Genomic DNA, 26,838 nt, shown 5'->3' on the forward strand with positions numbered 1-26,838 from the left:
GCCAGGTTGGGGAATTGAGCTATGAAACTCATAGATAGTGCCCTTCATTTTCAGTTTATTTTATTTTATTGTTCTTGGAACATAATTACTGCTTATTGCAATAACTAAAACAAAATTTATTTTGGGGGATAAATATCAGAAGGATGGGGAAAATGTATTTAATAGATTAATGCTTTGATTAACTGAAGTGAATATGGTTAGCTGCAGAGCTAAAGCAGAACTCAAAACACAATACCACCTCTGAGTTTAAGAAAACCATACATCTCTAATCCTCAAATAAAATGTTTATTTGAATAAACAGTTTCCTGTTGTAGACTTAGAACTACTCACCTATAAATATTTACATTTAATAATTGGATCACACCATTTGCAGTACATACATTCAGCTTCATGTTTTTTCTCTTGCTTTTTTTCTTAACCTTTCAAATACTTCCTTGTGTTTGAAACATAATTCAGAAATATTGATTTTTCATGTTCTTCCCATTTTAATGTGTCAGATCTTTAACAATTATCTGTTAACTTGAAATGTGTACATAGTAGGAGTACGAATCATCAGTACATTCAGATGTGCATGCATTTCAGAGCTTATATGCATGCCTGTTTGTGTATTGTGTGTCTTTATTAACATATAGCTTTATTCATCAGGCAGCTATGCATATAGTCTAATGTGTTTACATGATATGTAACTCTCATGCAATATACTGTATTTTCCAAATTAAAAATATGTTTCTATCTTTGAATGATACAGATGTACGGTAAAATATCAGAAAAAAATACTTTTTGTAAAACTAGGACATTTTTCAGTAAAAATTGTTTAAACTAAAAACAAAGGTGCTTACTTACATAGATTAAAAGTGATTTACAGATGATTAACACAGGGCACATGGATGATTTAACACTGACACTTTTTCAAGACCTTAATTAGAAGGATGATCTATCTTCCATTCTGGAGGTCCCAAAAGGGACCATCAGTAGAGGCACCTCTATATTTCCATGGTAAGAGACCAGTGCCAGTGGATACCAAGTGACCGAGCAAGCAATTCCTAATAAGCTTCTATGGGGATCCCACTTGAATTTTGTTGTGAAAACTTTAGGAACAATGCAAATAATTATCCAGTGGAGAGATTCTCTTTGTCTAACAAAAGGTTTCTGTTCCCCCAAGTAACAGCCAGTGAAGCCACATTTCAGTATATGGAAGAGCAATTTGGTGATGGCCTGAAGGATTTACCATATAATTGGCAGCAGTTGTGGTGCCTGGAGTCATCATGGGCAAACTCCTTCAATCCTGAAACCTAGGCTAATTACCACTGTTCTCACTTAGAGTTTGTCTTGATGCACTAACTGCTGATGCCTAAGTATAACACAGGGGACTCAAAAACAATGAAGAGTCCTGTGGCACCTTAGGATGTGTCTACATAGCAAAGTTATTTCGGAATAACAGCTGTTATTCCGAAAGAACTATGTGAACATCTACACAGAAATTCCATTATTTTAAAATAATTTCAAAATAACGGATGGCTTATTCTGACTTATGTAAACCTCATTCCACAAAGAATAACGCCTATTCCAAAATAGCTATTTCGAAATGAGGCATGTGTAGACGCTCCACTTCTGCTATTTTGAAATAGCCTTTCACCAGGGCCATTCTAAGTTGTTCCTCCTGGGACTCTAAATCAATACATCACATCCACATTAGGGAAGCCTGTCTCGGACTAATTTTGAGGCTTCCTTGCAGTGTAGATATGCTATTTCAAAATAAGCTATTTACGAATAACTATTCCGGAATAGCTAATTCCAAAATAACTGTGCACTATAGATGTAGCCTCAGAGACTAACAGATTTATTAGGGCACAAGCTTTTGTGGGTAAAACCCACTTCATCAGATGAATTTGAGTGGAAGTTATAGAAGCAGGGGTGTATATAAGGAAGAAGTTGCTTATGTTAAATGAAGCTAATCAAGTCAGGATAGAAGTGGGTCATTAACAGCATTTGGGGTGGAGATGTGAATACTCATTAACCAGTTAAGATCCTGATTTGACCCTAATTTGATCGTTGACAGAAGACTCAGACATTTAACATGAGACCGATCAATGGCAAATGCAGCTCTGTCCAACTCAGTGCTGAATGCAAGTGAAAGAGTGTACTGAGATGCTGCAGTCAAGTGACCACAGCCAGGAGACTGAAGACGGGTAACACTGAAGCGGGGATGGCAGCAGTACTGAGGAAAAGCTGTCTGGCAGCCAGGATTTGAAGTAAATATTAAATGAATGGTGAGGACTTTTACCTGTGTGATGAAGGGTTTAAAACCTCTTTCGCTATCAAACTAAACTTTAAAATATGTTTCAATACCTCTCTCTCCCTAGATGTAATAGACAATCCTTCCACAAAATACAATTTGTCAGTGTTCTGGCCTTCCCTGTAGGCTGAGCCCCCTATTGACCTGCCAGAGATTCATCTGCCTCTACTCTTGATTCCTTCCCTCCAATTTTCATATTTTTGACAATCTGAATACACACTCTGTTCTGGACTTCCATAGCAATTCTTAAACTTGGCCTTCTTTCTTGATAAACAGCTCATTAAATTGGATGCATACAAAACTCTGACACTTACCTTCCTTAAGCCTATTCCACCACCCCACTCCCTTAGCGCTCTAACAGGTTCTTGCCAATTCCTTCAGGAAGAATAAGGATATCACACACTGGGAAACTCTACTCCTTATCTTATCCTTCAACTCTCTCTTTTTCCAACATGTCCCTCCTATCTCTTCTAGTCTACCACTGTATCCCCTTGGCCTCTCTCTCCCAACTTCCTTGTCCCATATCTGTTCCGCCACACTTTTCTATTCTGGTCCAATACTGAACATCCACAGTTCTCCATAATGTCAATGGGAATTGCTGGTGTTCAACAGCTCTTAGGATTTGGCCTTTCCCTTACAAGCTCAGTCCTAAAACTCCCTAGAACAAGGATTTGTCAGTGTTATAGTAGTTGTCTGTAAAACACCAGACACGCCAATGGGACTATGAAAATCAAATCATTATAGCATCAGTAGCTTTTTCAGCCTGTGTTACAATAACAGGGCTCAAAAACCATCTGTCAAGGATGATCTAGTTATATTTAATCCAGTGTGGGACCTTCATTTCTATTATTCTAATCAGACTCTGCATAAATTCACTGAGCCATTTTCTTTTCTATCCTCTTTGCCCAAATTAATATTCTTGTACAGCTTGTTTACAAATATTGGAGGAGTCTGTGTAAGAGCCAACAGTTTACTAAGGTACTGTGCTCAAATTATCACAGTTGACACTTGTTCTGTTCAAGTAAAAATCAATATAGTGCTATATTCAGTAGCAAATACTGAAAATGGAAATATAAAACTTACATGTGCTGGGATTTTCCTTCTGAATATTTTGGTTCCAATTCCTCATGCACATGTTGCAGAAGTATATTTATTGCTGAAATAATTTTCCGGGCTTCATGGTCATCTGGATATTGAGACACAAGATCAGCCATGCTTCTTCCAAGTTCAAAAAAGAATTTTTGGAGCTCGCTGCTGCTTAACCACTGCTTAAATAGCTAGCACATTAAAAGGAGAAACAAAATTTGCTTTATTATAAGAATGAAGATTTCCCCATTATGAAAAACACAGACATTCTTTACAACATTAACCAGATTTTCTTCCTCTTATGCTACAATGTACAGTGAAAGTTTTCTCTAATGACTCATACCGAGGTTAAGTATAATCTGCATGGATGCCCACTTGGCAGGGTACATACAATGTTTTCAGTTATTTTACCTGCTTCTACACACAGAGGGCCCAAATATCTTGGTCTGACTCAACTGCTCTAAATTCTGCTAGTTACAGTGATTCACTAGCAACTGCTATTCGCCTCTTACTTACCAACCTGCCCCTTATGCTTAAGGAGATAGATTTAGCAGCTATAACACCTTTACATTGCTGGGGATCGCTTTTATATCAGTGGCTGCCCTTTTGGCTAACTAAAAGCTAAACAAACAAGATTTCCAATTATATTTCCTTTGTAAGGACTCAATGCTAACTGTGCAGTATACCATTTTTAAAAACAGAACACTGTCAGCCTCTGGTCTTGAATATAGCTCAAGAATGGCTAATGACTGACTAACAATATATAAGCAAAATACACATTCTATCAGCTGTCCTGTTTAAGCATACCTGCATGTAGAGTTTGATCTTGTTGACAGAACGAACAAGATAGACTTTGGTCTCAAGCCACGCGGGGATACAGCCTCCCTCATTATCCACTTTGTGAGCTTCAACTTCTGACACATTGGACAGGACTGAACACACAAACTGCTCCAGTGTGCCTTCCGTGGGAATCTGGCAGTGACAAAAGCAAATGACAAGCACGTCAGATAGCCACTCAGTATTATCCCCTGTATCAACTTACTTGTACTGGGGGGGGGGGGGGAGGAGAGGGAGGAGAGAGAACAGAGCCATTGAGCTGTTTTCAGGAAGAACAAAGCCAATTATCACAATCTATTGATTTGTGATAGAGACTGCAAATGTACTCTGCCTGTTCTGACAGGAAAACCCAAAAAACTCATTATCCACTACACAGTGGTGCACACTTCTGGTCCGTTCTACATCAGGGAACTTTGCATTTGTGTAACTGGAAACCAAATAAATCATACGGATATGAGACCCATTTTATACCAGTGCAGCATATGTCCACAGGAATTTTTGCATCAGAATAGCTACACTAGTGTGACTACAAAATTTACTGAGGCAAATAAGGCATCGCATGCAGTGATGTATTAGGCTGTGATTTTTGTAGGATTAATTACTAGTTTAAATGTTGTTATACACTGTAGTTCGCAGCTTGCAAAGGCTGCCAAACGTTCTCAGTTAAAATTCCTCTATTTCTTAATAATACCATTTCAAATCACTCTGTACACACTATCTCATCCTGTCATCTTGTAATCTGCTGTTTGAAATTCTGATGTATCAAAGCAATGCAGACATAGTAGACACAGTTCTAAAAGGTGCCTAAGCTTGTATATGCTAATGTGACCAGGGATAGCTGCCAGTGACCCTGGTGTCCACATCAATGGTAAGGCTGAAGGAGCAGTACAACCATGATGGGCGAGCTGCCCACCTGGGGCACTGGCTCCTGCAAGCAACAGCCCAACATACTGCTTTTGCCACTGTGGTTAAGCACAATCAGCACGGATGCCAACTTAGCAGTGTAAGGACAATGTTTTCAGTTATTTTACCTATAGAGGGCCCAAACATCATAGTCTCACTCAGCTGCTCTAAATTCTGCTAGTTACAGTGATTCACCAGTAACTGCTGTTCACCTCTTACTTACCAACTTGTCCCTTATGCTCAAGGGGTAGACTTAACAGCTGTACCAGTTTTACATTGCTAGGAATAGCTTTATGTCAATGGCTGCCCCGTAGCTCCATGGTTATCTGATTTATATCCACAGACGTACATTTGGTATCTGCACAGGACTCTGCTCATCACCAGTTTACTGGTCTGGCAGTAGAACAGAAACTATGTAGACCCACTTCACTCGGGTTCATTTCAAACAAAAAACAAATGTCCTCTTTTTGAAGTCAAATCTGTTCTTATCACTGTCTACCCAGGACCACGGCATACATGGCTGCATTTATAACATTGACAGTGTCTGTTTAACGCAACTGAATTGTAGTCAGTCAATCTTTATTATTGCGCATCTTTGGACTCATTTTCTTCTCTTTCATTCAGGATTTTAACCTTCTTTAATTAAGTGGCAACCTCCTAGATTAAACTACTAAACAATACCCACCGAATGCAATCAAAATGTATACCAGCGAAGGGGGGAGCTGTTATTTTAATTACAATTATTTGGTCCCTGAAGTTTACATCACATTAAATGGATCAAATAAATTAGCAAGTGAATTAACTTGAAGGCATTATATTTGCATTTCTTCTGAAAACAGAGAAGCTAGAGTCCAAAGTGCATGAACAAATATTAACAGTCGGTGAATGTAGAGAGCTTCAAATTCAGGATTTAATCTGAAAGTTTATGGGAACCAAACCTTTAGTCCTTCCCTTCTCTTCAGAACTGCAGTAACAGAGCTCAGGGTTCTTCTGAGCCAATATCATATCATGATGAGTTTGCACTGTGACCGTGACAGAGCAGGAGCCAGCTCACATCAAGGCCTATGGGCGTCACTAAACACTGATAAATGCACAGCTGGAAACCAGTACGGCTTGCATATCTGTTAGTTTTATTATAATATATATTAGAGTTATAAGAATGTGTTTAGACTTTATGGGATATGTGTGTTCATCTTACTTATAATATCTGTATCCCATGTTCTAATCTAAAGTAATGTTTAAGTGTTTGCTCTCTAACTATAAAAAGGTTTAAAAACAAATTCCTTTGTAAAATAATAGCTATTTTTAAGCCCATTAATGAGTGCCCAGGCAGGTTAAAATGTTCCCCTATTGGTTTCTGTGTGTTACCATTTCGAGTATCTGGTTTGTGTCCATTAGTCCTTTCTCGTAGAGACTGTCGGGTTTGGCCAATATACATGGCAAAGGGGCACTTGATGGCATAGATCACATTAGAAGAGGTGTAGTTGTATGAGCCTCTGCTGTGGCTTCTGTGGTTAGATCCTGTGATGGTACTGCTGGTACAGATGTGAGGACAGAGTTGACAATGCAGTTAATTGCAGGGGTAGGTTCCTGGGTGAGTGCATCTGAGGTTGCTGGAAAGAATTTGCTTCAAGTTAGGGCAGGGATGGACAAATTCTGGCCCGTGAGCCAAATCCATTCCGCAGAATTAATCCCTGTCAGGCCCCCAACACTGTGTTTACCTGCATCTCTGCAGGTATTGGATGATCACAGCTCTCACTGCCACAAATCACTGCTTGTGGCCAACGTGAGCAGTGGTAAGCAGCGTCCCGGTCTATGCCACTTCCTGCCACTCGCACTGGCCATAAATGGTGTTCCACAGCCAATGAGAGCTGCAATCATCTGATACCTACGGAGGCACCGGTAAGCATAGCAGCGGCAGCCCATCAGGGACTAATCATGGTGAACTGCTGCCATTTGATTGCCCACCCCTGGGCTAGGGGGTTCTCTGTAGGCAAGGACTGGCCTGTCTTCCAAGGCCTGTGAAAGTGAGAGATCGTTTTCCAAGACAGGTTGTAGATTGTCATTGATGCATTGGAGGGGTTTGAGCTGGTGGCTGTAGGTGATGAAATTAGCCATTCTTCTACAAAGGAATTTCACAAGCCAATTAGAGAAAGAGAATTCAGAATTGACCTTTATATGCAAATTTGACACCGTCTCCCTTGGCTTACACAAAGACTTGAACTGGTTCACTGGTTATTATATAAAACTAGCTTTCCTTACATTCAACACCCTGTTGACATCAAAAGCTAAGTATGGGTCTCTTCCAGCCCACTTGATTAGACTCATTAGCACCGGGATGACAATTCACAGGTAATTTTTTTCTCCCTCTCCCTTCTTATTCTGAGGGTCCCCCTTTTTGCTCCACTCAAGATCATCTCATCTGAAGAACTGGGTTTTGCCCATGAAAGCTCATGATACAATATATCAGTCTATAGTACAGGAGTTGGCAATGTACAGCACTAAGTGGCATGTGAGCCGATTTTGAGTGGCACGTGGAGTCTGTGGCAGGAGCTCAGCCTCTCTTCCCCCATGCAATCGGGAACATGCTCAGCTGCGAGGCTTGCAGCACCAGTTCTAGCTTCTGGGCGCAGGGTTGGGGAGGTGAAGGAAACCCCAACCAGACCCAACTCCCCACTCACGTCCACCCCCAGTGTCCCTGAAAGCCACCCCACTCCTCACCAACCCCCACCAGGCAGCACAGGGACCCCATGCCGAGCAAGAACAGCCCTCCGACATGGGATTGAGGCCCTACCCCCACATGCACCCTGCTGCTACTCTGCTTGCCCCAGCCCCCGGGCATGAGGGAGACTGGGGGTGTCTTCCCCTGTTGCCCCGAGAGCTGTCCCAGCTCCCTGCCTGTTTCCACCAGGCAGCACAGGGACTCTGCACAGAGCCACAAGATTGAGGTCCCGGCCCTGCATGTGCACCACTGCTGCTCAGTCCCAGGACCAGGGACATCCCCAAATAGCCACCACCATGCGAAATGGGCATGGGGGGATCTGGGGTGTTGAGGGTTGGGGGGTGATGAGGCAGTGGGGAGGCTGGGCAAAAAGGAAGCAATGGGGTGGGGGAGGCCACCCCTGATGCCCCTGAGAGCTGCCCTGGCTCCCTACTCCCACCATGAATGGCACAGGGACCCACCCCACACAGAGCTGGGACCCCCACCCCCATGGGAGGGGTGGAGGAGTGGGAGCCAGGGGCAGGGGAAGTGGGGGCTGGGGTGAAGCAGTAATGGGGGACTGGGGTGTGATGGGGTCAGGCTCAGTGATCATAGGACCTGGGGGCACATGGTAAAGTGTGACCTGCCCCACAGGCAAGGCTGTGAAAGGAGCAGACCCTGGGGACTGCTCACTGCTTGACCCATGCCAGGGAGAGAGGTACAGACTGATGGACAGAGAGAAAGCCCTGGACTGATGCAAGGAGAGAGCAGGCCTGGCCTGTTCTCAGAGAGGACAAGGACGCCCAAGTCAGTCTGTTTCTCTGAAATCACCCCCTGCTCTAACAAACTATACCCCCCCCCCCCATCACCACCACCAGCTGCAGACAGAACATCAACCCCTTTAGCTTCACATCAGGGAACTGAGGTCAGCATCATCCAACAGTTCTTCCTGAGACCCACTGAACAACTGTTCAGAGCTCCTTTTACACAGCTCCGCCCCAGAGGTGGCTGCATCTCAGCACTGAGCAGAAGATCCATGCCCCCACCCCAGGGCCAGCTGCTTCTCTGCACCAGGTGAGAGACCCCTGTATAACCAGCTCTAGTGTCAATGCTGCACAGTCCCTGGCTGTCTCGTAGCCTGTGAAGTGTCCCTAAGAGTCCTACTGTGAAATTTGATAAACTAACATGAGAAAGTTAAAACACTTAATCTGTGTAATAATTTAAATTAAACTAGTCTCCTTAGCTGCAGCTCTAGCAAAATGGCTCGGGTGTAATTTTGCAACTGGTGATCCACAGAAAGTTTTTCATTGGGTTAGGTGGTCCACGGACCAAAAAGTTTGAGAATTACTGCACAAGAGGGTGAGTGCTGCCCGGATTATAGCTCTGTGGCTGAGTAACAGTGGAAAACACGTGGGTGGTCCCCCTACCCCAAAGCTGCGTTGGCCCCTGGGTCCCTGGCAGGCAGGCGAGGTGCCCCCATGGGATCCCACCCCCAACAGGTCTGGACACGCAGGGTCACCCACCCGGCCCTGCCTTGCCCATTTCCCTGAACACACAAACCCTGAACCACCCTGACCCCAGCTTGTGCTAGCAATCCAGAACCTCCCCTCCCCACCCCCCGTGGGGAAGGGGCAGCCCCCAGTCTCTATACTGCATCCAGCTTCTGGGGAAGTACACACACTGCTGCTCCCCTCCCCACAAGAAAAGCTGGAACCCTTAGGCAGAGAACAGCTCACACTTTAAAAAGCCAGTTGTTCTCTGTTCCGGATGGTTGGGGCTAGAGGAGGGAGACTTCTCATGCTGTTCCCATCCCCCAGCAAAGTCTCTTAGCTGCCATTGGCCAATCTCTCAGTTTCCAGCCAATAAGAGCTGAGAATTTTTGCTGGGTGCAGGGGCAGCGTAGGAAGCCTTTCTTTTCCTCCTCAATGCCCCCTCCATCTTATGCCCGGAGTGGAGACACCTGGAGCAGCCTGCAGCAGACAGTCTGCCTCAAGTTCCTGCAGGTAAGCACCTCCCAACCAGAGCCCGCCTCTGGCACCCCAGTCTCTCCCTTCCCCAACCCTCGGCCCCCTCCTGCACCTCAGATCTGGCACCCCTCCCAGATCTGGCACCCTAGTCTCCTGCCCCAGATCACAATCCCCTCCTATCCTAAGTCACACCCCAAAATCCTGCATCCCAGTCTCCTGCCCTAAGTCCAACTGCCTCCTTCCCAGACCCCATTTTCCCTCTTTCACCCCAATCCCTTACCACAAGCTCCCTTCTGCACCCAACCACCATCCCAGACCCTAGAATTCCTCCATTAATATTCTGGAAGAGTGTGGCCCTCAAACACTTTTCAAAATCTTGAAGCGGACCCCTGCCAAAAATTATTGCCCACCCCTGCTGTAAACTGATGTAGGTCTGGTGTGATTCACCCAGTATAAAACTATGCTGTCTTTTATTCCATGGCAAAGCCTGCTAAGCAACTACCCCCAAAAGATACTGCTTTAGTGTCTATAGGCATCAACTGCTCTTATTAGTTACAAATGAAATATACACAAACCAAAAAAGGACCGTTGACATTTTTAGAAATTTACCTTATTTAATTCTGCGGTATAGTTCAAGATTTTTCCAATATGAAGATCATCTAAACCAAATCTGGATTCAAGCTCCATTTTGACTGCATGCGGATCCCACACCAAATCCCAAAGAGTCAAGTTGTAATGAAGACCTATAAGAAAAGATTAACTTATAAATGTCCTACACACTGGAGACAGAAAAAGTGAATGCTCACTATTTCACTAGAAATCTCGTGAGTGGAGTTAGTCTAACAGTACATAGCCAATACTATATCTATTGAATATTGATCTATTGTATTAGTAGCCAATACCATTTTGCCAGTATAGAAGATTCTTCTCAAATAGTAAAAACACATCATGCAGAGCTGTTACATTATCCAAGAAGAGTTGGGATAGTATTCATGACTTATGACCAGTCCTCCAGGATGCCAGACCTCATATTTTTGAACTATTCATAATTTTCATTCAACTTAGATTTAAAATAATGGTTACCTCTATTGTGAGTACCTCATTATTTTGGATGGAAACTGTTTTTTATTATAAGAACAAAAAAGTCTCAAATTTTCAAAAGTATTCTACAATGGCCTAACTCTGCTTCCAATGAAGTCATGGTGACTTCTGAAGAAGCAGAGTTGTGCCAAGATTGACTGGCTTTGAACATTTCAACCTATAGTAAACATTCATGCCTACCAAAAATGTGTTGTTAGATGCTACTTCAGATAAGAAACAAACAGGGATCCACTGTATGCTTTGGAATGCACTAGTTTACTGTCAATTATCTTTGAGCCCAAATAACTAATTCACCCCCATTTACAGAGTCAATAAGTACAGACAAATCAACGCAAGTGTGTTTAATCAACATTCTCTCATGAGCTTGGAAATGTCACAGGTTTTTATACGCCTAAGTAAAGCATAGTTTATGCAAGACTGCAGGATATAAATCTAGAGGAAAATATTTCTCAAATATCCATCATTTTAGGGTGCATCTAGGCAGCACCCTTCTGTCAGAATAAGCTATGCAATTTACGCTTTGCAATTTACGCTTTGCAATTGTGTAGCTTATTCCAAGCTTAAGTTGAAAGAGCTTTTTTTGAAATTTGGCACTGTGTAGACAGTGCCAAATTTCAAAATAAGGCACTATTCCAACAAATCCCTTAACCCTCAAGGAACAAGGGTTACAGGGATGCCAGAATACCACACCCGCTATTTCGGAAATAGCAGGCACTTTTAAACACGTGGCATTTCTATTCTGAGGTATTTCGGGATACCTGAAGTACCAACACAGTCTAGACGTACTCTTAGTGACAGGATTCATTTTAGTCTCAAAGTTATCTAGGTTCCAGGCAAACATGACACCTCTTCTCTTTTCTCATTCAAAGTTATTTACTTGGAACCAGAGAATCTTGAAACTGAGGTTACAGAAATTTATTTAAACTAACGGGATAAATCCCACAGCATTTTAAGTTTCTTACTCAATTGATATTTTGTGCAACCTTCATATTGAGTCTGTCCTGAGGTCTTCACACTGTGTCCTACATCTGAATCTAGCCAGATTGAGCAGTACACAATCTCTAAACATTTCCAATAAGCTTTTTATGTACCTTTCAAATCTATATACACCCTAATCTAGTCATTAGAACAACACTTGCGCTTAGATTCTTTCCACTTTTCCATTCTCGTCTTCTCAACATTATTTCAGTTAAAAAGGAAAAATGTTTTTAACTTTGCTGGACACCGTTACACTTACGATTTGACTTCCTTGTATAATTTAACAGTGCTATCTACCGGAGAGAAGGATTAAGCTGGTTTAAGACCATAATTCACCAGGTCCTTCGCACTAAGTAATAAAGGAAATTGCAAACAAAGTCAGAGCCAGCTTTCAAGAATCTACTTTTCTATCTTAGTTATTTCCAACACCTTTCACTCCAGTATTCAAACAGCACCTAGATAGACAGATCACAGACACTGACTTCTCCACTTTTATCTCAATAGTTTAATAACCACATTGCCACATCTCTCATGTGAATCTTTCAGCTCAGCCTACCTAGGGCATGGAGCCAGATGTGGAAGTCAGCCTCTCATACTAAAGCAAGCATAAAAGTGATTAGTTACATATTGAAATGTGGCATATGTTGAAAACAGATGTAAACAGCCGAGCAGATGATGGGATGCCCCCCATGCAGTGAGTGACAACAGACCCTGCAGCATGTCGTTTATCTGAATTAGCATGTGTAATTCAGCATGCAGTATTGAAACTGTGTGCAACTGGGCTGAAATGAAAGATCACTCAGGGGTAAATGAACTGTATTGTGCTAATAGATTTCAATGAAGATGCAATGTCTGCACTCTGGGGTATCAGATTGTGTACCACATTTTCGCTCTTAAAATCCTGATTTAGGGCTTGTCTACACTTAAAGCTCTAGAGTGGCACCACTACACTACTGAAGCTGTAATTCTTCATTGTAGATGCTACCTGCTCCAACAGAAAGAATTGTTCCATCAGCATAGGTAGCCCTCCCCACCCCCCCAAGAGCCATAGCTAGGTTGCCCTAGTGCTGTCTATATGGGGATTTCCGTTGGCTTTACGCTCTGGGATGTGGATTTTCTACACTTCAGAGTTTAGGGCACAGGAAAGAGAAAAACAGTAGCATTGATTTCAGCCTGTTCAACTAAGTGAAATTCAATCCTATATAGGGAACCAGCATTCCACCTAAGTACCCCTTGGTGGTATATGTGGGATGTAAGAGTCAATACGGGCCTTAGGCTGCTTTTCTGTACAGAGTGGGCTGTTTCACCTAGGGAGAGCGAATAATACTTGTTTGTCCTCATACAGCTCTGCCAATCAATCACAATCCTGACCTTACCCTGGGGAGCCAGAAGTGGGAGAAAAACAGAGTGGTGTCAGTCATTCAACTAGCACAAACACTAGCCTGCATTTGTAGGCCAAAGCAGTGAGGGATGAATCCAAATAATGCACTGCTTCCTGCTCAGATGAAGTTTTTGCTCGCCTAGTGCTTGCTGTGCAATGGCCATGGTTCAAGAAAACACTTGAGTGCAAGTTTGAACTTGCATTCAAGTCCCATGAGACCTCAATGATTTCAATAATGGGATTTCCACCTTTTTTTTCCTGAATGGAGCCTGGATGGATGTAAGAGGGTGAGTCTGGACACGGCCCTAAAGAACAGACTATGTATGCCTCCTGGGAGCGCACATCTCTTACCCTCTAAGTGGGATCTTGCCTCGCTGGTTACACAAGAGGAAGCCTCCCAATGGCTCCTTCTCTTTCAAATTCAGTCCATGAATGAAGAACAAGCAAATATTCACACACAGCTTTCATTTACCTTCAAGGCTCCAGTCTTCTAACAAGCGCAGTGCTGTAATGGTTATATTCAGTCCCATATTCATTGCTTTGTAGAAAATGTGGGTAGATGGAACCAAATCTAAATCTTCCAGGGATGCGAAGGAACTGTATGCAAAAGTGAAAAAACATGCACTTGTCAAAGCATAGTTAGATTAGACACACACACACTCTCTTTGGAGGAAGCAGTGGAAGGATTGTGAAGTAGAGCCAGATGAAACAACTTTTTGTCAAAAAATCGAGTTGTTTGTGAAATGCTCTGCTTTATGCAGTTTTAGATGAGTTTGGTGATGGTTTGGGGTGGAGATCTAGAGGTTGTCAATTATCTTGCAAAACCTGCCACAACACCTTCAAAAGATGAGCCTGAGTGATTAAATTAATAACTTTGCTGGACACTAAAATTCATGGACTGACTAGAAACACTAGATTTATGGCTTATTACAACAATCTACAACCTGGTTTAACACCTCTCCAGTCAGAGGGAGGGAAAGGGAATGCTAAATGGGTCACTTTACCTTGAATGGTGCCTTGAAATACGTGTTAACTATTTATGCAAACAACCTTATATTTAGCTGGGACATTTTCACTGTATGTCCCAGACCTGAAGAGCAGCTCTGGATAGCTCAAAAGTTTGTCTCTCTCACCAACAGAAGTTTGTCCAATACAAGATGTTACTTCACCTAACTTGCGCCTCTAATATCCTGGGATCAGCATGATTACAACACTGCCTACATCAAAATAATTTGTTTTGTTTTTCTCTCAATTTCTCAGACATACCAGTTTTGACCAACTCAATTGTGAAGTTAATATCACTACAAATTTAATTATATGATACTTTTATTGAATCCACATCAAAATGTTGTGTGACACTTCTTATAGCTTCTTCCACCCTCTGGCTGTTACGCAATGAAAATCCATTTTTTTTTTTTATTTGATCAGCTGTTGATGTACTTTGCTAAAAAAAATAGTTCGCCTGCAAACTTGGAGGGGCAGGTGTTTGGACTAGGAGATACCATGAGATAATGAGTGTTAGAAAATTTTGTACTACAGTCCCTATGGGCTAGATTCTGTTGTGCACTTCCTGATCGGCACAGAAAAGATGACAGTCCAGAATTCTGCCTCAATTTTTCATAAGCAATTTGCAGTTCTTAAGCAATCAGTATAATTAAAACACAATCAATAGATCAGGTGGCAATAGGGCCCAGAGTTGGTTTCTGAGCAAGTGTTGGTCTCTGTTCCTACTGGAGTCACCTGTCAAGCTCTCATTGACTGTAATGCAAGCAAAGAGAGACCAACACTGACAATCCCAACCTATATCTTGCTATTGATTATATAAACGGGAAGAACAATGAATTAAATAAAAACATCGATCTATGGAAACAAAAGAAAACACAAATAGTTCTTAATACATTACCCGAATTTTTGTACTTACTTTTTAATAGTCTGCAGAAACTGAGCTGTAGCATGTATTCCATCTTCTTTGTAAAGGTTGCTTGCCTGCAACCGTGGTAGGACATGCAGAAAGTTCCAGAAATCAGGTTGGTCGTGGAGGCTTTCAGATGCAGAAATCATCTCCTCAGTTTCATTCAAATTCATCTTGATTTTTAAGAAAAGTGTGTTAAATGTGACCCAATTATTTCATTGGGGGTGGGGAGAAGAATACAGCAGATGTCTTCTGCCTCCTCTTCCCCACCCATAGATAGGTACTGTTGCATTAATGAACATCACCACCAAAATGAATACACTCATTTTTCAACTCATGGGCTTTGTTTACACTGCAGGGTTTTTGCGCAAGAAGTTTTTTGCAGAATAATTCTTGCACAAAAAGTTCTTGCACAAAATTGCGTCCACACCTCAAAAGCACATTGCAAAAGCAATGTGCTTTTGCGCAAGAGAGCATCCGCACTGCATGGACACTCTTGCACAAGAAAGTTCTGATGGCCATTCACAGAATGGCCATCAGAGCACAATGCTTTTTGTGATAGGCTCTTTTTGCACAAGAAACCCCTGTTGAGTATCCACACACACACCTTTTTGTGCAAGAACACTTGCACAAAAAGGAATAGTGATAGAAATGTAGCCGTGTTAGTCTGGGGTAGTTGAAGCAAAATGCAGGACAATGTAGCACTTTAAAGACTAACAAGACGGTTTATTAGATGATGAGCTTTCGTGGGCCAGACCCACTTTGATCTGAGGAAGTGGGTCTGGCCCACGAAAGCTCATCATCTAATAAACCATCTTGTTAGTCTTTAAAGTGCTACATTGTCCTGCATTTTGCACAAAAAGGAGTTATGCCTCATAGGAGAAGATATACCTACAACGCAAAAAGCCCTCTGTTTGGTCGATTGACTAGATTTTCTTGCACAAAAATGCGCTCGAGATGCAGACGCTCCGTGGGTTTTCATGCAAAAACCCTGTAGCCATAGTGTTTGTAACTCTGCTATATGTCCTCTCTTGTGAGGAAACGGAGTTATACAAAAAATCCTAACCAGCCCTTTCCTCTTCTACTGCTCATGTGTACAGGACATGCCCCTCCCTAAGACATGGATTCATTCTGAAATCTGAAAGATGAATAGCTTGGCCATCACAAAACAAAACTGCAGGGTCTTGAGAATAATCACTACTAGTCTGCAAGGGATGAAGAGGAGTGCTATAATGAACCTTGTATGTATGCCTGACCTATTTTACACCTCCCCAGGAAAGCCTTTCATGCAAACAGACAAGAAGTGGCTTGAGGGGATAGACTAATTTCTGTTGAAATGACTGTGACTGGGAAGATCTATTTGTCTGGATCGTTCTTTCAAATGAATCTGTAAAAAAAAAAAACAAGCAAGCTATTCTAATCCCTAGCTTATGTCATCATCTTGGTGAGTACTTTAACAGGACGCCTTTGCATAAATACTAACCAACACAAACAAGACTCCAGTTTATCATTTTTAATAAAAATATAAAACCCTCAAGGCCAAATCACCTAAAGAACATTGGCATTTTTCTTTTTAAAATGGGGATGAACAACATTTTTTATTTTTATTTTCTATTCAGTATCAGAAAGAAAACTTCATGCAACTTCTTTGAATCCAGGTTCTCAAGAGCAAATTACAAATAATACATTAAATGGTGTCTAATCCCAGGTTATGAATTAGAGATTTAGGTTTCATGAAGAGTCAGAAAGAGTCACTTAAAAACTATGGAGAGAATCCACTCTTTCATTTTCTTTAAATGAAGGTAATGATTTGTGGAGGATGCAGAATTGACAGTACTGGAGATTGAAGTCGGTGCCCATTCAGCCTTGGACTTTCTATTGAAAGTCCAACTGTTATGTTGGTGGGTGATTTATCCAGTAGGGGCTGGACAAACAGCCAACCCTTTTCTCACAGACTGTCACAAGAGTCCTGGGAGGAATTTTTCAACTAAATCACACAATGCTAGTTCTGCTTCACTCCATCTCCACTCTTCCTCACTACATCCCATCTAGAATTAGGGTGCAATTTCTTCTAGGCAGCTACCACCTTTCTCTTCCTTGTGCTGGGAAGTGTCTATTACCTTTTAGATGCTGTAAAAATAATCAATTCTCAGTACATAGAGCTGAGTCCTTTTAAGGTGTTTTATATTGTGCTTTTATATGTTTTGTACACATATTCAGAGTACCCTAATGCACTTTTTAAAATCTCTAGTTACATCAGCAGTCTTCAGACGAGGCAGGCTTTTAGCCACTAATAATACAGACTGGAGTCAAACCAAGGATATAGCAATCAATGGCCCTCTATTTTAGGTCCCTGAATCACTGTACTCTAAGCAACACTCTACTTTCTATAGCATGCTTTATTAAAACTTGAAAGAAAAAAAATCCATCCATTATTGCTAAGCCTGAAATTGTAACTTTCCACACACACAAAAATGACTTACGGTTGAGAAAATGGAACTGTCGGTGAACCCTGTAAAAATAAGAAGAAGTTTTCCTTTTTCATACATTTACATTATTATTCACTGCAGAAATATCACTACTATACACAATGAATGAACACTTAATACATTAAATTTTGTTACGCGACAAAGGACACAAAAGAAGCAGTGTATTACAGAACTGGTGATCAGGTAACCTTTTGTACTCCCTAATATTTACAGATATCATTATATAGTCAGTTTTAAATAAATGAATTACCGGGGATGATATTCAGTGGTAAGGCACAATATTGTTTCAGGCACCACTGATCACACCATCCCTAACCATTCGTTGCATTACCAAAGAGTGCAGGGTATTTTACACAATATAACAGGCTAAATCCCATTCTGTTTCAGAGGAAACACAGCAGAGTGGAGGTAGGGAAGCACAGTCAAATGCAAATGACTGGGGGAAATGGAGGGTGCTGGTGGTAGATCTGACAGGACAGCAAGTCTGCAAGGTTTCTTTGTGTGCATCTGGAGGCATGTACCTGGAAGTCACTACTTCTTTAGAGCAGTGTTTCTCCAAGTGTGGTCTAAGTCTATGAGTGGTCCACGACCATCTTGCAGGTGGACTGTGGACTCGGGCATCTCCCCCCCCCACAGCAGAGACCACATGCTGGCACTCTAGCCCCATGCTCTCCAACCCATGAGGCTGGAGTACCAGCACTGGCTTCCCGATGCAGGAGTGGAAGCCCCAAACCTGGTAGGCTTGCAGGAAAAGGAAGCAACACTGTATGCTGTGGTTTCCTACAGGGAACCTGGAGGCTTTTCCTGCTGCTCCCACTGGTTAGAATTCTGCCAATGGGAGCAGCAGGAGGCAGTGGCTGGAAGCAGCAGGGGATGCAAAGCCAGGTAAGAGCCCCCAATTTCCTCACACACTGCCAAAACCCTGCACCCCCAACCCACTCCTGCACCCTGCCTCCCACACAGACCTTGCATCCCCAACCCCTTTGGCACCCATTTTATCATCAGGGGTGGTTGGCTGGTGTTCACGAAAAGGATTTCATTAAGCGGGGTGGGCCACAGGCCAAAAAGTTTGAGAACCACTGCTTTAGAGCAAGACTGAGACAGGCCCTCTCTCCCCTGTGTGCTATCCCTTTCTATGCTCCCTATAGGCTGGTGTGATTCTGTACCAACCCCTTCTTCAGGCCAGTGTCTGAATATCTCAATTTTTGCAATATATTCACGGGGTGAAGCATAAGCACTAAGGGAGTCTAGGACTGGATCACTTCTATGGTCTGCAACAGATCATACCCTGAGATTTGCTGGACCAATAGTAGCCAGGCCACAAAGTCTGTGTGCCTCTGTGCCAGGTGTCGCACCAAACTAGGTCTACTCCTGAAACCTGATCTTTCTCCAGCCCCACTCATCATATTCCTCTCTCAACAACTTCCCTGCTATTTATCACCCACAATGGTTTTGCTAGGTTTAATATTTAAATTCTAAATTGATGGGAGGGGGCATCTATGTGTCTGTGGGACATCTAACAGTGGTACCCAACCTTTTGGGGCTGCCACGCATTCAGGGGTGGGGCCGTGTGCGCGCCACGCATCCAGGGGAGGGGCCGCGCACGTACGCCTGGGGCAGGAGCCGCGCGTGCGTCGTGCACCCAGAGCCCGGGCCACAAGAATGACTTGGGATGGCCCTGATCACTTGGCGGGCGCACATAAATGCCCCGACAGGCGCCATGGTGCCCACGGGCACCGCGGTGTGGACCATTGATCTAGCACAATTCTGGGCTCTGTAAAATAAAGAACGCCGCTGAACAGTCGGAATCATAACAATGGCAGAACATTAGATCAATGTCTTAGTTAAAACACTGATGTTTTTTATCACGAAAGGAAGCTTTGTCTTTTTCAGTGGCTTTCACTAAGCGCTTGGTAAACACATCAGCTGATTATTAAAGAGGAGGACTTACCTGAGACCTTTGATTCTTCTTCCCACAGCTTCTGTAAAGCAGCAGCTTTCTCTGAGGTCTCTGAAATCCCTGCTGAAAGGGCTTGTATCTCTGTCAAGAATGCCAGGTCCATTTCCATAAAGTTGTCCTGACCACCTTGGAAACTGGAAGCACTTTGCATGAAACAGGGAAGGGAAAGCAAAGGTCGTGTCAAAATAGGAACTGGAAAAAGGTCATGTCAAAAAAGGAATTGGTCAGCTAGGAGCACCATTTGCAAGACTTCTGAATGAAAGTGTTTAATGTTCCCCATTTACCCTGTTTTTATTTCTCAATTAATTACAGTTGCTTTAAGTTGTGCAATAATCCCACAAAGCCATTAGACAATAAGAACTGCCATATTGGAACAGTCCAGTTCAGCTAGTCTAGTGTCTTGACTCTGACTAGGGCTACTGGCAGATGGAAAGCACTGGTAGTTACAGAGCTGCTCACAGAGAGTTGCAGGGAAACTGCTGTTGTGTGTCCACGCTGTGCTCCTTGTGATGGCAGAGCATGTCCACAGTAACAGCTTTTGCAGAAGACAGCACATTGTGGTAGCTATCCCACTGTGCAGATGGCTGCTAGGTGCTTTGGGAAGGGCTTACAATGCCACATGAAGAAGTCAGTGTCATATGATGCAGGTTTCCCAGTCCCATTGCTCCATGGTCTTTTCGCTAAATTGACAGCTGCTATTCAACAGAAGTCGGGCAAGAGCGTGACAGTAAGTGTGTGTGTGTATATATATATATATTACATACACAGGAGAGGGGGACACTGTGTTTTAGGGGATGTCAGCATGATAATTTGTAAGTTCACACAGTGGCAGGAAACACCCCCTCCTGAGGCAAAGGGGGGGGGAGCCCTGACATCAGTCCCCCTGCCTCCCTCCCCCGCTCTTTGCACAGCCTCTGTGTCTCCTCACACAAACAGATGCCTGCCTCTGTGTTCAACAGTGTGAGCAAGCATTTCATTCGAATGGTTTGCTCTGTGTCCTGGAGCAAATCAGCGCAGCATGCAGACTGTCCAGAAATGGAGCTCTGAAAGGGGATATGCGCATGCCAGCAGGGCAAACTGAGGAGCTCCACAAAGAACGATAGGATTTGAGAGATTATGAACCATTTCCAGAGGCCAGTCAGGAAACAGCAATCAGTTCAAGTGTCCACATTGCCTACCCCCCAAGCACCATTTCCAGAGAGCAGCAAACTCTAAGCTTCTTGTGGAGCAGGTTTACCTAGAGCAGTGTTTCCCAAATGGTGTTCCGTGGATTCTCGGGGTTCCATGAAGGCTTCTGCGAGAAATTTCCATTACAGTAAAATTTTGTGACTTAAAAAAAAATTAATGTGATTTTTGTTTTTAAATATGTGCAATTAAACTAAATGTTGATCTCATGACTTCCATGAAGAGTAATGGTAGTTCGAATTAGCAAGCCTAATTCGAACTACCTACTCCATACCGCATGTAGCCGCAGGCACAGAGTCTGAACTACCGGCGATTTAAAAATGGCGGCGCCCGGCAAGATGCAAATGAAGCCCGGGATATTTAAATCCTGGGCTTCATTTGCAACTTCGGTTGCCTACATTAACCACCCTAGTTCGGACTAGGGTGGTAGTGTAGACATACCCTGACCTAGCGTGCAGCAACTGCAGAGTTTGTGTGCAATAAGTGCCTTGCCAGTGTGGGCACCTCAGAAGTTACAGTGCTGGAAGCTGGTTTACTGCACAGTAACTTGCCAGTGTAGACCTGGCCCCAGTTTGCCAACTATTAAATTGCACAAAACCAAACCCACCATCCCTATGGTCTTACCCCTTCACGAAAGTCCTGCCCCATCCTACCCTGCATCTACACCCCACTTGCTCCATACCCCCTTCCTCCATTGCTTGTTGCCCCCCACCCCACCCTCACTTTCTCCAGGCTGGGGTGCAGGAGAAGGATTCGGCTTTGGATGGAAGTGGGGGCTCTGGGACAAGGCCAAGGATGAAGGGTCTGGGGTGCAGGAAGGGGCTCATGTCTGGGGCAGGGACACAGGAGGGGAGTATGGTGCTGATGGCACTTACCACAGCTTCAGGAAGTGACCATTAGATCTCTGCAGCCCTGGAGGCTTTACACACTGCCCTCTCACCCACTAGTGCCACATTCACAGCTCCCCTGGGTTACAGTTCTCAGCCAGAAGAAGCTGTGGAAATGGCACTGGGGTAGTGGTAGTGTGCTGAGCCTCTCTGCAGCCTTTTTTGGGAGACAGTGGAAGTAGGGCAGGTAGGCAGCTTGTGTTAATGCCAGGCCCATGCTGCACCACCAACTACATTTTGAACAGCCCAGTCTGCAGGTGCCAAACAGGCTGCCAAGGTCCTTTTTCAACCTAGTGTTCCAGTCAAAAACCAGATGCCTGGAAACCATAACTCTGACGCTGGTCAATGACAGACTTATTTGGAAGAGTCCAAATGAATTAAAATGCACCTAGACATGATAGACAATGGGAAAGAATGTCTTTGAACTCTACAGTAGTTTTTTACTTGAAGACTGTGGTTTAACAGGATAAAATAGCAGAGACTATCTAGTGAAGCAGTCCCCAAACTGTGGGACATGGAGGAACATTTCTGGGGGCATCAGTGGGGCCAAAGCCAGCCTCCATGGGAGGTGGGGAAGGAGAACCACTACACAGGCTTCTGGGTTACATTTTACCCTCTGTGCATGTTACTAACCTACAGAACTACCTTACAAATATCTGGTGCCTTAATAAGCAACAAACACTACAAATAATAACCACAGTCATAACGAAAAGCAGCAGCAATAGCAGTTTCTGAGGAAGATGCATTACTGAGGGCAGCTGTCTAGATGCTTACAGTACAATTCTACTCTGAAAAGTGATCTTAACAATAGTGTCATGGGCAGATGTTGATTACCTTCCACTAGTATCCATATTAAGTTTTCCAGTAAAATAGAAATAAACTGCATAATTCCAGACCTACCACAAACGGACCCCCAACGTTGTAGTTATGAAGACTATATATGTGCAAATTTCTTGCAAATAAAAGTGCAGGTATTTTGGGGTTAACACAGGCATAAAAGTTTCTGCATTATTGTGGACAGTGTCTATATACCATGGGGATATGACAGTTTTAATGGTACAGTACACTTCCGATAATCCAGCATCTTTGGGACCTAGGTGGTGCTGGATTATCGGATATGCCGGAGTACCAGGAGGTACTATAAGGGGGCATACTCGCTACCCAATCCCTCTGCCCCCCACCTTATGATCAAGTCCTGGAGTCGCCAGTACAGCCACGTGTCTCCCTCCAGGCACTGGGTCATGTGCGCTGAGCGGCCGGCTTTTCAATGAGCTGGCCAAGACGCTGTGCCGACTCAATCCCCTCCCTTCTCCTTCCCTTCCCTTCTCCCCTCCCTGCTGTCACCGAATCCCTCTTCTCCCCTAACCTTATGTCCAGGTCCCAAAGCAGCTGCCTGTGCTCAGCAGTCGGCTGCTAGCACATGCAGGCTGGTCACTGTGCACATTGGGGACCGTGAGCGGAAAGGTGCGGGCCATGAGCACGCATGCAGCTCACAGTGACCCGGCTGTGAGAGTGGCTGACCTGAAAAGTTCTGGGTTCCAGTTGATGCCGGACTATCAGGAGTGCTGGACAACTGGATGCCGGACTATTGGAGTTTTACTGTATATGCTGCAGTGCACCTAAAAAACGTTACTTTGCCAGCACTGAATTTCCCTCAGACTACATATACAAGTTTTTCAGCTAAACCAGACTGTACATACTTTCTATAATAGTGCCATCTGGTGGCTTGCTAATAAACACCAGTTTCCAAACTTGGATTATTGTCAGATGAAAACAAAGTAGATGGCCCCTATTTCTCTCTCCTTTTCATTATGCAACAAAATACCCAAGAATGGCCCTGGACACAACAAACCTCACAATGGAAAAATTCTCAACAATACATGACCTAGATTTCTATATTCGGAACAGAATTCTGATCCAGCTGTCAGCTTCCCCAAAACCTGAAGCGGGAATTCTGGGAGTTCAAGCTTCAGTCCTACCATGAGCTCTGTGCTCACAGACCCTTAGGCCTATACGGAGCCCCATGATTTCAGTAGCGCTGTGGAAGGATGAGCCCATGAGGAAGTCCTTTCAGTTCAGGCCTCCCTCAAATTTCTATTTGGTCATTTAGCGGCTCATGTACTTGATGTAGTTTTGACGTAGAAAAAATTTTAAATGTGGGTTTGGGAGGCTTTTAAGAACCAACCAAACCTATTTTTCATAGAAATTACTTATAGTGGTCAGATCTGAGATCCAGCTAGTCTGGTATCTTGTCTCCAACAGCAGCCCACACCAAATGTCTCTGACTAAGGTGCAAGATACAAGCCTTCCTAGCAGGTGTCCTTCTAATCCCTTCTGTGGGGCTTGGTTCTAGTTAATATAGAAGGCTTGCCAGGGAAAGGAGGCTACTTCATGTAATATACTTTATTTACATGGAGAAAAAGCACACATCTCTGAACAAAAATACAATCCCAAACCTACCAAGATTAACCCCAATTCGTAGTGTAAATCAACCAATCACATGGAATTAAAATCTCCCTCATTAACTTTCTACTCATCCAATCAACACTCCCTCACTGATCACTGTGCTTCCTCATCACAAACCTCATAAACAGAGGAGTCTCTTATCCTGACAACAAATTCAGGCTATTTGAGATCAACAGGAACAGTTATGGAAAGTAGACTTCTGCCAGCCCTCCCCACCCCTTTTTTCCCCCACCCAAGGGACTAATAGCTTGAGTGCCTCTGCAGATCACAACAGCTGCAATACTGCCCAAGAAGGGAGATTGCCCCACATTTAGGCAGAGTACAAACCATAATAAGGCAAGTTTACAATACTCCAAAACTCACTTGGAACTGACACCCAGTGCAAACTGCAGAGCACCTGCATAACCCTCTCTCATTGCTTGATAAGCAGGCAGACAGCTGAATTTTGAATTATTTTACTGTGACTCAGTATGGCTTTAAGGTCAAGCTACATCAGAGAACAACAGTAGTTTAATCAAGTGACAGAGCATACTTGTTGCAAAGCAAACTCAGATGGAAAAAAAAACTTAGCCATAGTGCTTACCTGACCCTGCAGATACAGTCAATGATCTCAGGTGAGCTTCAAATTGCAAACAAGGCTGGGGGGGAACCCCCAAAACCTTGCCTCAATGAAGCCAATATAGCCACTTACTGTTGGTTTTGTCTGGTTTGCCCCTCAACCATCAAGTTCCTGGGCAATTTGTAATGAAAGAAGTGCTAGGGCTCACATAAATGCAAACAAAAAATTGTAACTGATGCAGCAAGCCCAGAAATGCCGGGGCTATGAACTGCCAAGCCTACAGGTACCTAGACTGAGGCCTAGCATAAATTAAGCACTGCTCACACTCAGATGAGGGGTACACCATTAGGCCAAGGCAAACAGATCATGTTCTTACAACCAATACTCAAAGGCACTCCAGCTGCTTTCCTGCACATGTTTTTGAAGTCTTCCCGCAAGCTGCTCAGTTTGTACAGGGATTCACAAAATCACAGTCTGCCCTGGCAGAGAGAGTAGTAGGAACTGTTAGGTAGACCTGAACTTGATTTTAGAAAAACTGCTGGTCTTGAGACCCATGGGACCTTACTTGGAGATTCAGGCCTGAATTAATTCCTGCCCTGGTGCAAATACCAGTGCAATGACAAGGAGAGAAGACAATGAAGGTACAAAAAGCCTACTATGCTGTCAGATCTGGTTAAAATAGTACTGTGGGCTGCCTGAACTTGCTCCACTCCATGGGCAGTGGGTATAACAGGCAGGGGAAGACATTGCTTTTCCCAAACTGCCAAGCCCCTGTCCACACACCACCCTCCGCTTCAGCCACACTGAGGCTGGGTCTACCTATCATCCCTGTGTTCTGGGGTTGGAGGCTGCCTCTGCAGGGGGAGATGGCTTGCAGCAAGAGATGGAGCCCTGACCACAGAGAGAGGAAGTTTGGCTCCTGAAGAGGGTGGGGCCTTGGGTGGAGGAGGCAGTGCTGAGGGTTGCTTCCTCCCCACCCTAGGTTCATCCACTGCCTATGCACCACTTCTGCAGTGGCCACTGTGAATAATTGCAGCATTGTATAGTCAAACCCCCGCCTCTCTCTAGAAAAACTCCACTTCATAATGAGGAGCAGTTGATGAAGGCTCTTTGCCTATAACTGAATTCCCTCCACATGAGCACTCAGTGACATTCTGTTTGCTCCTGAACCCTGTCCTCAACAGCAGTTCTGCGGCAACAGAAGCAGAATATTTTTGAAAGATTGTGAATTGAAAAAAAATGACAGACCATTCTCAAACTATAGAATTTGCCCACTAGGGAAAAGTGTGATAATTGGAGATTGCCTATGCCTGCCTAACAATTGAAGTTTGCGTCCTGAGTTTAATTGTAAAAGTAATGTGGTCATAGTTGACTTCAAATGTGAGAAAGGAATTACATAAACATGTGGAGGAACTACTTAATTAGCAGCTATTTTGAATAAATTAAAAAATGGGTCACATAGCACTTTAAAGACTATCAAGATAGTTTATGAGGTGATGAGCTTTCATGGGGCAGACCCACTTCTTCTGATCATATTCTGAAAGTGAATAGGCATGACCATTATGTAACAGAGGGATACAATGAAAAAGTAAACAAAATATACAGTAAGAAATCAGATACATAGCATAGAAGGTGGGGGTGAGGAGGGGGAGGTGTGACAAGGAAGGAGGAAATTGGTTATTGTAAGCATCAATTAAGTGGCTTATCTGGAGTTATTGTGAATATCAAAAGGTGGAGAAAAAAACAACAAATGGTCTGGTAGAACTTTATAGACCAGTGGTCCCCAACACGGTACCCGCAGGCTCTATGGTGCTCGCGGGGGCATTTGTGTGCGCCCGCCAAGTGCTCGGGGCTGGCCTGGCCCCGGGCACGTGGCGCATGCATGGTGCCGGAGCTGGCCCCGGGCGCATGGCGCACGGTAAACGCCGTCCCCGGGAGCACCGTGAATTGGCCGCCTGTGCTCTGGGTGTGTGGCGCATGGGGGGAGCGCTGGCCCTGGGCGTGCGGCGCTTGGAGGGGGCGCCGGCCCCGGGCGCGTGGCACTTGGGGGGGGCACCGGCCCCGAGCGTGCGGCGCATGGGGGGGCACTGGCCCCGGGCATGTGACCCTTGGAGGGGGCACTACCCCCGG

General features: G+C 43.9%; 1 protein-coding gene across 1 annotated transcript in view; it reads right to left on the reverse strand.

Annotated features, from left to right (window-relative positions):
- Positions 1 to 26,838, reverse strand: part of ABCA13 (ATP binding cassette subfamily A member 13) — a 267,673-nt gene that overhangs the window by 228,768 nt on the left and 12,067 nt on the right. The window contains exons 3-9 of the mRNA XM_006136374.5: positions 19,603 to 19,754; positions 17,646 to 17,674; positions 15,172 to 15,335; positions 13,723 to 13,847; positions 10,400 to 10,533; positions 4,190 to 4,354; positions 3,380 to 3,573 (exon numbers count right to left, since the gene is read on the reverse strand). Coding sequence (XP_006136436.4) covers positions 3,380 to 3,573; positions 4,190 to 4,354; positions 10,400 to 10,533; positions 13,723 to 13,847; positions 15,172 to 15,335; positions 17,646 to 17,674; positions 19,603 to 19,754 — 963 coding nt within the window. The remainder of the gene's footprint in view (positions 1 to 3,379; positions 3,574 to 4,189; positions 4,355 to 10,399; positions 10,534 to 13,722; positions 13,848 to 15,171; positions 15,336 to 17,645; positions 17,675 to 19,602; positions 19,755 to 26,838) is intronic.

Source organism: Pelodiscus sinensis, chromosome 2, assembly GCF_052426305.1.
Source record: "Pelodiscus sinensis isolate ZL-2025 chromosome 2, ASM5242630v1, whole genome shotgun sequence".
Lineage (NCBI taxonomy): Eukaryota > Metazoa > Chordata > Testudines > Trionychidae > Pelodiscus > Pelodiscus sinensis.